Source organism: Pleurodeles waltl, chromosome 3_1 (assembly GCF_031143425.1).
Source record: "Pleurodeles waltl isolate 20211129_DDA chromosome 3_1, aPleWal1.hap1.20221129, whole genome shotgun sequence".
NCBI lineage: Eukaryota > Metazoa > Chordata > Amphibia > Caudata > Salamandridae > Pleurodeles > Pleurodeles waltl.
In genome coordinates, this window is record NC_090440.1 from 1,032,423,078 (window position 1) to 1,032,435,300 (window position 12,223).

The following is a 12,223-nucleotide window of genomic DNA, read 5'->3' on the forward strand; positions in this document are numbered from 1 at the left end:
GTAACCCAGGGTCCTCAAGCACATTTGCACCCAGGCAGGTGGAAACATTAGTTAGTCAGGAGGCAAACACCCCCAGAGGGCTAGTCACACACCTAGGGTGGGCAGTCTTGTCTGTACCCTCGAGGAAGATGCCAGCCATGTTGAAAGGGGCAGAATAGAGGGTTCTGGGTAGGAAAGGTGGCACAACCCACCAAATGGAGTTTACCTCAGGGGTGGATTAGCCACTGGGGCTAGTAGTCCACTGGCCACTTGCACACACACCCCTAATGCCCCTAAATCTAGGATTTCAGGGGCATCCCTGACACCAGAAACTCAGATCTGCAACAAATTGCAAAATATGGACAAGAGAAGACCCACATTGGCGACAACAGGAACCTGTATAAACCAAAGAAGTGAATCCTTGGACCTGGGGCAACCTTCCTGGAACTGCTCGACAGTGGCTCGTCCTGGACCAAAGAAAGATTCCCCAGCAAGAAGGAACCCTTTGTGAGCCAAAGGCAAGACCAGACTTCCTAAACTAATGGTACTAGTCCCCTTCTGACCATAGATTAAAAGCACCTACCAGAACTAATGAATTGCTGATCATCGGGCCCTCTAGGGGATCGCCCAAAAGTAGCTGGTCCTGTGCATTGTGAGAAGTGTAGTCCAGCTCTCCAAAAAGTTATAACCAGTCTACTGTTTTACAAAGGACCTCTGGAAGGGGAGATAGTTTCTCCTCCACCTTTATGCTGCCAAGGCTTTTTGGTGGCCACTACGGTCATCATCACCTTTACTTGACGTTGCAAACCAAGGGCAGACAGCAACAACTTCACCCGATGTCACCAGTGGCTCAGTTGTCTATTTTTTGCATCTGTTTCTTCACCTGCAGCGTTGCAGTGGAAAAACCAGCAACCGCAGCTCCTGTTCAGCACCACGGATAGCCAAGCACACCTCTGTATCCAAAATGTCCGAGATAGGTAGAGTTGTTCTGCCTCGTGAATCCTGGTCCAAGGACCCACATTACCTTAACTTGCCATGGGTTGCCTCAAACTCGACCTGGAAGTGACAGGGTGTCACAAGTACCATTTTTCATCAACCGCAGCGCCCGCTTTTTCAGCACCAAGGACAGCCAAGACACTTCTGCACCTGGGCCCCACGAGCCGGGTATAATTGCTCTGACTGTCGTAACTTGGTACTGAGACCTGCACAAACCTTAATTACAAGTGGGTTCTTCTGAACTCACGCTGCAAGTGACTGAGTGTCACTAGTGGTTTCCCTGTTAACTGCAATGATAAAAGTTTGACAGCTTGAACTGCATTGAATTATTGTTGCTTTGAAAATCCATTACTCTGGTTATACCTATCTGATTTACTTTATTTTGGTGTCTAAATTAAGATAAAAATCTGCTTTATTTTTATAAATTGGTATCCGATTTCTTTTGAGTCGTATCAATTACTAATCATCCATGATGGTACTTTGAAATACTTAACACGTTCCTCTAGTAAAGCCTTCCTGCTCTTTGCCACACTATAAAGACTGCACTAAGGATCTATGATTAAGTCAAAGGACCATCTGTGTCAGAATATTACATAGTGAAGGCTAAGTAGCATTACTGCATAATGACTCCAGTCATTTTCTGGGACCTCACCTTCCTCCATACTATCTGGTTCAGTGCCTTGATCACTAACCTGTGGGTCCTTCTTGCCTATGTCTAAAGGGGTTGGAGGCAAAAAGCATGGTGCCGGACGAGGGGCAGGTGATACTTGAAGTGCTGGTAGTTGAGGCTGTGGCAACTGTGGTGGTGATGACTCAAGAGGATGCTGTTTAGGTGACTCAGGGGTGGGGGGTAGGAGGCTGCTGAGCATAATAAAGCTGTAGCTGTGGAACTAGATCCTTAACGGTCTCTGTCTGCTGCAAAGGGTTCAATAAAGTGACAGGAACCTGCATCACAGAAAAGGCTCTGGTGATATTGGGTTTCTGGGGGATTTTCCTGGTCCCCTCTGCTACCCTCCAATGGAGGACCTTACGAAACATACTCCTCATAGCACTGTAGATCATGGAAAGTATTTCCCTTACCCTTTTTTTATATTCTGAAACCTACTGGAGGCTGAGCTGAATTGGGCTGTAAGCTGTATCCATGGCCTGCTCTATATAATGGATACTGGCTTCCACTTCCAATTCCAAGATATGGGTTGATAAAAGCATTGACACCTCCAGCGGTGCAAGGAGACTGGCACCTCCAATTAAAGTAAAAATACAATGTCAGCTGACGCTGACAGGATCAACACTATCCCTTCCAGTACTGTAAACAGAGATGGTGTCGTCTTCAACATGGTTGTTGTTGAAGTTGTCTTGATGTCCTTTCCATTGGTGGGATAGTTAGTGACTGTGTTGAAGGTGCTGTTAACAGAATCTTATTGCTTAATGACAGGATGTTCGGCAACGGTGCGAGGAAGATGTTCACCAGCGACGAGGTCATTGATAACGAGCCTGATCTCATTAGTGCCACTGACACAGAGAAGCTACCTGTTGACAAGAGATTTAGAAGGCAGAAAGTCAGACAGAGCATCTGTGCAGCGTGTTTGTTGCATCATCGCATGTGCACGGTATTTGGGAGCCTTGTTAATGCATCTTCCGAGGAACATTTGGTTTTTCCCTTTGTGGAGTCAAACATAAGGTGCCTATTTATGGAGCTCTACGTCTCACAGTTTGACATGCTTTCTTCCTTGCAAAACCATTGAGGAAGTGCTTGGCGAGGCATTTTGCACAAAATCACCCCTGACAAGGGGAAATATTACTTTCGTGTAGATTTATGAAATGGATAAACAAAATAAATGCACTGTAAATGCAGATCATCAGTGCAGATTTTTCTTCGTCTGCACAATGAGAAGTATTGAAAAGAGTTCTTCTCCTCATATGCTATGAACAGTTGAGACTATCTCTCCTAGGCCAGGAAATATATATAAAAATACATAAGAAAGAACCAACAGTTGAGTGGAGGTGAGAGTTAGGACTGGTTGCCATCCAAAGAAGGTAATGATGTTGAAAATACTGTCAAATTAAAAATTATAAAGCAGAGCTCCTTCCATGGACTCTCTTACACGAGTTCGGTAGAAATCTGATCTACGGGGCCTGCAGGGGGAGAAGACAGCTCAGCATATCCACGTCACTAGCTGAAATTTGTTTTGTTTCAAAGGAATTGAAGGTGGTACAAAACACAGTCAATGGGCTGATTTTTTTTAAATTAGAAAATTACCAGAGATTCCTAGACTGAGGATGGACATGGTTTGTGCATGTGGATGTAGTAAAGCTCCAAAGCTGACAAAAGTGTTCATTCTTCTCCAGAAACTTAAGGTCAGCCTCCCTGAATGTATTTTTTCCTTGTACAAAAGAGGTTCAAATGGTTTGCATTCGTTGAAAGTCTAATCTGCCTCTTCTCCATCTAGAATATGATGGGGTGTAGGAAGCTGGTGTGTGGTGAGCACCTATGGTGTTATCACCTTATACCAGGTCCAGGTATCCCTTTATTAGAGAGGTGTGGTCAGTGTCCAGGAAGCCAGGCTCTCTATAGGTAGCTGTGGATGAGCAGCCAAGACTTATCTAGGAAACATGCAAAACGTATGCAATACCACTGTAGTCACACAGCACTCTCACACATGAAGGAACCACAAAGTGTTACAAAACTAAAGGTACTTTATTATGGTAACACAAATACCAACTATAAAGGCAATACCCCAACTGGAGGTAAGTAAACACACTATTATATGTACATTAGAAGTGAGGAATTAGCATAAAATGCAATAGAAAACAGTGAAAGCAACAGACAATACTGAAGGCCTTGGGGGACCAAACTATATACTAAGAAAGTGGAATGTGAAAGTCGGGCCCCAACCCAAGGAATTGGAATCGGTAGAGGGAAGCTGGAGGAACTAGGAAACCCACAAAGTAAGCACCCCCCCCCCACTCCCAGCAACAGGAGCAGAGAGGTAACTGGTTCTCCCCAAACCCACCAAAAGGACTTCAAAGAAAGATATTGCAAGACCCAGACAAGGCTGCAAAAACCCAAAAGTGGATCCTGGAAAAGGAAGACCTGGAAAGGAACGGGACCAAGTCCAGTTCATGTTGTAGTGTCCGGTGGTGGCAGGAGCCACTATCCGTCCATCTGTGGATGCAGGACCTGGTCGACAGTGGAAGAAGACAGTCAGCTGTGCAGCACTGGAGCAGCTGAAAACTTCCTTAAGTGATGCAGTCGACGTCTCAAACTGGATGAAGGGCTGCAGTCAGTGGTGTGGAAAAACACAAACAAGCCTTGGCAAAGGCAAATGTCGCTGAAGAGGAAATGGGGAGCTGCTGGAGACCAGCATGGTCCATAGGAACTCAACCCACAGGTGAGCGGGGGGGATGGGGGAGTCCCGGGTGACCCTCAGCAGTGAGGAGAGTCACAGGAAGAGGAGGCAGCCCCCACAGGCAGCAAGCACAGGAGTCTAGTTGAGGCCCATGCAGCACAGCTAGAAAGGAGTCCCACATCACTGGAGAAGCATGCAGAGGGCTGAGCGTCGCAGAGAGGAGTGCTGAGGGCTAGGGCTACACGGAGCCTGAAGATCCCTTGGAGAAGATGCCCATAAGCCTTGGAAGCTGCAAGAGACGCAGTGCACAGGGGTACTATCCTGCGTGGAGAGGCAGGGACTTACCATCTCCAAAGTTGGAAAGCTGGCAGAGAGGACCAAGGGGACCACTGCAGCCCACCACCTGTGATGCAGTATCGAGGCAGCTATGGAGGAGAGGAGATCCACGCAGCCGGTCGTCATTGCGGATGCAGGGGAGTGACTCCTTCACTCCAACGGAGATTTCTTCTTGCTTCTTGTGCAGACTGAAGCCTCGTCGGCCTCGGAGGATTAACAGCCCGGGCAATGTTGCAGTTGCTGGAAGGAGCTGGAGAAATAATGTGGCACAGCAGAGTCGTTGCTGTAACTGCAGATCGTACGTTCCTGTGAAGTCCAGTTGCGGTTCCAGTGGCCAGAGGTCGAAGTAAACGTTGCAGAGGAGTCCTGCTGGAGTCTTGCATGTCGAATCTGAGGACCCACCTAAGAGGGAGACCCTAAATAGCCCTGGAAGAGGGACTGGCCACCTATTACAGTGACCACCTATTAGCAGGGGGCTGTGATGTCACCTGCCTGTCCTGGCCACTCAGATGCTCCCAGAGGCTTCTGTCCACCTCGGATTCAAGATGGCAGAATGAAGTAGCCATCTGGTGAGCTGTGGGCATCACCACAGGAGTGGTGATGGACAGGGGAGTGGTTACTCCCCTTTCTGTTATCCAGTTTCACACCAAAGCAGGGACCGGAGGTCCCTGAATTGGTTCAGACTGGTTTATGCAAGGAGGGCACCAAATGTGCCCTTCAAAGCATACCAGTGGCTTGGGGAGGCTACCCCTCCCAAGCCATGTAATACCTATTTCCAAAGGGAGGGGGTGTTGTCACCCTCTCCTAAAGAAAATCCTTTGTTCTGCCTTCCTGGGCTTAAGCTGGTCAAGCAACAGAAGGGTAGAAACTTGTGTGTAGGATGGCAGCAGCGCAGGCTGCCCAGGTAAATCCTACAAACTTGTAGGAGCAAAGCTGGGGGTCCTCTAAGGAGCACCCAGAGTGCATGTAATCATACAACCAATACTGTCAACAGTATTAGGGTATGATTCCAACATGTTTGATACCAAACATGCCTAGGTTCGGAGTTACCAATATGTAGCTGGAAACAGGTAGTGTGACCTGTGTCTAGTACACTCGTAAAATGGCTTCCCCGCCCTTAGTAAGTCCAGGAAAATGGAGCTGGAGTTCATAGTGGGCCCCTCTGCTCAGGCCCGGGTGCCCTCACACACAGGTACCTGCGCCCTGCCCTCTGGCCTAGGAGGGCCTACCTTAGGGGTGACTTACAGTGACCTGGTGTAGTGACCTGAAGTAAAAGGGTGCATTTACCTTTTCATGCAGGCTGCAATGGCAGACCTGCAGACACATTTTACATGGGCTCCCATGGGTGGCATAATACATGCTGCAGCCCATGGGGAACCCCTGATGCCCCAATGCCCTGGGTACATGGGTACCATATATTCGGGACTTATATGGGGGAACCAGCATGTCAAGTGTGTGAAGTCCCAGCAACCAAATTAAGAGGGAGAGAGCACAGTCACTGGGGTCCTGGTTAGCAGGATCCCAGTGAACACAGCCAAAACATACTGACATCAGGCAAAAAGTGGTGGTAACCATGCCAAAAAGAGGGCACTTTTCTACATAATCTAGAACATGATAATGTATTCCAGAAGAACTTTGAAAACTCATCTGTACTGCTCTGTCTATGGATCCGAGTAATACCTCCCAACCTCCAACCAGTTACTTACAGAATACTCTTTTGCCCCATCACACTTCCTTGCACTCAACTTCGGTACGCTTTCCTCCCTCGTAACTAAGGGATATGGTCTTCTACAAATGTTGGTGCATTACAATGTGCAATAAAATAAAAATAAAGTCAAATCTTACATGCCATCCTGGAAAAAAGAGACTTATGTTCTGGTAAACTGCTTCCTTGCTTATTCTTCATGCTTGTATGAAATGTTTCTAGCATGTTTGTTTGGAAGATGATGATAGCAATGTTCTTAACAGATGGGGCGGTCTTTTGACTTGCAAAATCAACTAAAGCATCTATCATGGCATCAGCGACCAAAGATGGGTTAACTCCTCCTTGACCTGTCACAATACAATGACAAAAGAGGGTATCATAGCTTGAACAATCGTGAAATAAACAGACAAGTAAGATTATAAAAGGAAGTTCACCATTTATTTTGTCAATAACAGTTTGGTGTTAGGTACCACATTTCCATTGATTTAAAGGTCTTTGTAGGGATTTGAAAGTTGAAGCAAAACTGTGCTATCTTTCTTCCAAAAGGAGATACACACAACTCAACAGAAGGATGCATTTAAGAGAAGTGTATATGTCTCCAGTTGATTAAACAATGAATTATTTTAACAAAACTTGATTAGTGGGCACCACATTAAATGAACCGTAACAAACAGCTTATTTTCTCCATAGTGAATGGATTACTTTTTATATAAGGTAAGTGTTACTTACCTGTTAGCATGTTAGTGGCAGGTAGGGCTATAGATTCACAAGCTGTGCATACTCCTTCCACCTAGTGTTGGTCCCGGATTTGTGCAAGTTGTTTTTATATGAGAAGTCTTTCTAGTCACAAGGTAGAGTGATTCCTCTTCTTGGTGATAATGCACATGGTCATTGAGTCAATTGTTAGATTGTTATACCGTATGGCGGATGAGGATGAAGTATCAAGTGGAGCGATATATAAGAAGATGTCCATGCTTAAGAGGAAAAATCAAAAGTAAAGAAACTTCAATAGCTACAGGCATCCGAAGAGGAGGGTGGGCGCATGTGAATTTACAGTGAGGAAAAACAAGTAGGTCAATTGACTGATTGTAATGAGACTCGACTTTGGAGAGGAATTTGGGGGTGGTGCGCCCATCTTATTTGCTGTCTCCGTATCCTTTTTTTTTTTTTTTTTCTGAAGTTTGGTCCACTTGTGGACCAAAAAGGTGGCCCTCATCAGAGGGCATGGTGGGAGTGAGCTCCGGGCAATATCCATGTTGGATAATATCCACCACCCACTGGTCTGAGATGACAGTTTGCCATTTGTGAAAGAAACCGTGTAGGCATGGCCAAACAGGTTTTACATAGTTGGTGTGAAGAAGAGGCAAGTCAGGGCTTGCTGCCGGGTGTAGGTCCTTTTGGGGAGGTAGCTGTGTCTCTTGAGGTTTTGCCCCCATAAGACCCACTAAAATAACCTCTGGGAGAGGATTGCTGGCCCTGGGTGCACTGATAGGACATGGAGGCTTCAGAGGAGGGGGGTCTTTGAGCCTCCATCGTAAGGGATGTGGCAAACTGAGCTACAGCGAGAGGGTGTTTGCAGTGCCCCCATCACTTTTGCTCTGTATTCTTTATTTTTTTCCCCAATGTTTGGTTCACTTGTGGGCCAAAAAGGTGGTAACCATAAAAGGGCATGTTCAGCAGGTTCTCCTGAACTTCTGGATTAAAGTCAGAGATACAAAGCCATGTGTGTGTCTGCGAAGTAGAATGCTTGTATTTACGCCTCTGGCAGAGGTGTCAGCTGAGTTGGAAAATGAGCTTGCCTTCGAAGACTATATCATGGCCGCATTTTCTATATTCTTCAGGGAGGCAGTGGAGGAGCTTCTTCATTACATCCGAGTGAGCACAGCCAGAACTTGCAAGAACACCCACCCAATTCTCAAGCAAGGAGGCAGCTCTGCTAGTGAGCCTTGAAAGGATGTAGAATCTCCGGGAGGGGAGGGCAGGGTAAAGGTCTGGTGGGTCTACATTGTAAGAGTCCCATGGGCTACCTTGTGGGGGAGTCCCAAATGTGTCATCACCACACCCACCCATGTCAGACTGTGAAGTCCCCTGAAGTGTGATGGCCAGGGATCCCCTGGAGAAGGAGGTGAGGAGGGCAAAGGAGGAGGTAAAGGAACAGGTGGTGGTGCAAGGGGTAAGGGCCTGGAAGCCATATCCACCTTCTTGCACAGCTTCACAGGAACTGGACTCTCCAAGCCCTCCTTGAAGCACAACCGACTTTTCGAGGATGGAGCAGCAAGGCCTGAAGGTGGTGGGGAGTCAAGATTGAGGTTATTTTGCGTGGCAGCGAGGACAATACCTCAAAGGCATCCGTTCCACCACCAACAAGACATGGTGTAGAGACGTGACAAAGATGAGATCAGGCCCCAATGAAGCCAGGCCGGACCCGCTCGACCCGGAAAGAAAAGAAGGGGAACATGATCAAAGTATAATATCGATGGAGGGAAGGTACTGTGTGAACTAAAATGAGCACTGCCATGGTGTTGAACTGGAGCACACGTCTAAACAGATAGTGGAAAGAAAAAAAATCTAACAATGGAGTCGATAACCATGTACATGATCACCAAGAGGAGGAGTCAACTTTACTTCATGACTCTAAAGACCTCTTCGAAGAAAAAAAACTTGCACACATCTGGACCCAAAATTAGATGGCAGGAGTAAGCACAGCATGTGTATCTACAGCCACACATGCCACGAACAGATGCTTACAGGGTAAGTAACATTTTCCTTACAACAGATCAAATATTAGTCAATCTTGACTGAATTGAAAATCTCTCAGACATCCTTCACAGATAATTTTCATGTCTTCTTTGAAAATGTATTCCTGTAGTACAATGAAAAATAACACAGCTGTAGCTTTTCTGAACCAACGAATACCATGAACAACTTGCTTCAAAGTATTAGAATTTGTCAGTTCAGTTTTAATACTCCATTCCTTCATTAAATAAAATTCACAATACTCAAAGTACAGTAAAGTGCAACAAAAACAATTATGTTAGTACAAACATTTAAAACCATGTTAATCATACCATTATCAGTAAAAATACATAATAGCAAGAAGACGACAAATTAGGAGGAATGAAAATGTCACTTACCCAGTGTACATCTGTTCGTGGCATCAGTCGCAGTAGATTCGCATGTTTTGCAATAGCTCGCCATCTGGTGTTGGGCCGGAGTGTTACAAGTTGTTTTTCTTCGAAGAAGTCTTTCGAGTCACGGGACCGAGTGACTCCTCCTTTTGTCTCCATTGCGCATGGGCGTCGACTCCATCTCGGATTGTTTTTCCCCGCAGAGGGTGAGGTAGGAGTTGAATTGTAGTAATAGTGCCCATGCAATGGAGTGACTAAGTATGCACCTATTTAAGGTTGAGATGATACATATACAAATAGTTGAAGGTAACTTCCAAACTGCTACAGGCTCCCGGGGAGGCGGGTGGGCACATGCGAATCTACTGCGACTGATGCCACGAACAGATGTACACTGGGTAAGTGACATTTTCAGTTCGATGGCATCTGTCGCTGTAGATACGCATGTTTTGCATAGACTAGTAAGCAGTTATCTCCCCAAAAGCGGTGGATCAGCCTGTAGGAGTGGAAGTAGTCTGAAATAATGTTCTTAATACGGCTTGACCTACTGTGGCTTGTTGTGCGGATAACACGTCTACACAGTAGTGCTTGGTGAATGTGTGAGGCGTAGACCATGTGGCTGCCTTACATATTTCTTGCATTGGGATGTTTCCTAGAAAGGCCATGGTAGCACCTTTCTTTCTGGTTGAGTGTGCCCTTGGTGTAATGGGCAGCTGTCGTTTAGCTTTAAGGTAGCAGATTTGGATGCATTTAACTATCCATCTGGCTATACCTTGTTTTGATATTGGGTTTCCTGCATGAGGTTTTTGAAATGCAATAAATAGTTGTTTAGTCTTTCTGATGTTCTTTGTTCTGTCAATGTAATACATCAATGCTCTTTTGACATCTAATGTATGTAGTGCCCTTTCAGCTACGGTATCTGGCTGTGGAAAGAACACTGGAAGTTCCACTGTTTGATTTAGATGGAACGGTGAAATAACCTTTGGCAAAAATTTTGGATTGGTCCTTAGGACGACCTTATTCTTGTGTAGTTGTATAAAAGGTTCCTGTATTGTAAACGCCTGAATCTCGCTTACTCTTCTTAGGGAAGTAATGGCGATGAGAAATGCCACCTTCCAGGTTAGGAACTGTATTTCGCAGGAGTGCATGGGTAAAAAAGGTGGACCCATAAGTCTAGTTAGGACAACATTTAGGTTCCATGAAGGAACAGGTGGTGTTCTTGGTGGTATAATTCTCCTAAGGCCCTCCATGAATGCTTTAATGACTGGTATCTTATATAGGGAAGTTGAATAGGTAGTCTGCAGGTATGCAGATATTGCTGCAAGGTGTATTTTAATGGAAGAGAAAGCCAGGTTAGATTTTTGTAAGTGAAGCAAGTAACCCACTACATGTTCTGGAGTTGTGTGTAATGGTTGTATTTGATTAATATGGCAGTAGCAAACAAACCTCTTCCATTTCCTTGCATAGCAGTGCCTGGTGGATGGCCTTCTGGCTTGTTTTATGACTTCCATACATTCTTGGGTAAGTTGTAAGTGCCCGAATTCTAGGATTTCAGGAGCCAGATTGCTAGATTCAGCGATGCTGGATCTGGGTGTCTGATCTTTTGGTTGTGTTGTGACAACAGATCTGGCCTGTTGGGCAATTTGATGCAGGGTACTACTGATAGGTCTAGCAGCGTTGTGTACCAGGGATGCCTTGCCCAAGTTGGTGTTATTAATATGAGTTTGAGTTTGTTTTGACTGAGTTTGTTTACCAGGTAAGGAAGGAGAGGGAGAGGAGGAAAAGCGTAAGCAAATATCCCTGACCAGTTCATCCATAGGGCATTGCCTTGGGACTGTTTGTGTGGGTATCTGGATGCGAAGTTTTGGCATTTTGCGTTCTCCTTTGTCGCAAACAAGTCTATCTGAGGTGTTCCCCAGAGTTTGAAATAAGTGTTCAGAATTTGGGGGTGAATTTCCCATTCGTGGACCTGTTGGTGATCTCGAGAGAGATTGTCTGCGAGTTGATTTTGGATCCCTGGTATAAATTGTGCTATTAGGCGAATTTGGTTGTGAATTGCCCAACGCCAAATCTTTTGTGCTAGCAGGCTTAACTGCGTGGAGCGCGTCCCCCCTTGCTTGTTTAGATAATACATTGTTGTCATGTTGTCTGTTTTGACGAGAATGTATTTGTGAACTATTATTGGTTGGAAAGCTTTTAGTGCTTGAAAAACTGCTAGAAGTTCTAGGTGATTTATATGCAGTTTTGTTTGATGTACGTTCCATTGTCCTTGTATGCTGTGTTGATCGAGGTGTGCTCCCCACCCTGTCATGGAAGCATCTGTTGTTATTACGTATTGTGGCACTGGGTCTTGGAAAGGCCGCCCTTTGTTTAAATTTATGTTGTTCCACCACAGAAGCGAGAGGTAAGTTTGGCGGTCTATTAACACCAGATCTAGAAGGTGACCCTGTGCTTGTGACCATTGTGATGCTAGGCACTGTTGTAAGGGCCTCATGTGCAGTCTTGCGTTTGGGACAATGGCTATGCATGAAGACATCATGCCTAGGAGTTGTAGTACCATCTTTGCTTGTATCCTTTGTGTTGGATACATGCGTTGTATGATGGTGTTGAAATTTTGAATTCTTTGTGGACTTGGAGTGGCTACTCCTTTTGATGTGTCTATTATGGCTCCTAGGTATTGTTGTACCTTGTGCGGCAGAATTTTGGATTTTGTGAAGTTGACGGTGAACCCT

General features: G+C 45.6%; 1 protein-coding gene across 1 annotated transcript in view; it reads right to left on the reverse strand.

The window, feature by feature from the left end:
- The window catches only part of LOC138284949 (protein mono-ADP-ribosyltransferase PARP14-like), a 745,301-nt gene that overhangs the window by 253,572 nt on the left and 479,506 nt on the right, over positions 1 to 12,223 (reverse strand). Inside the window, exon 14 of the mRNA XM_069224296.1 lies at positions 6,507 to 6,713. Within this exon, the coding sequence (XP_069080397.1) occupies positions 6,507 to 6,713 (207 nt within the window). The remainder of the gene's footprint in view (positions 1 to 6,506; positions 6,714 to 12,223) is intronic.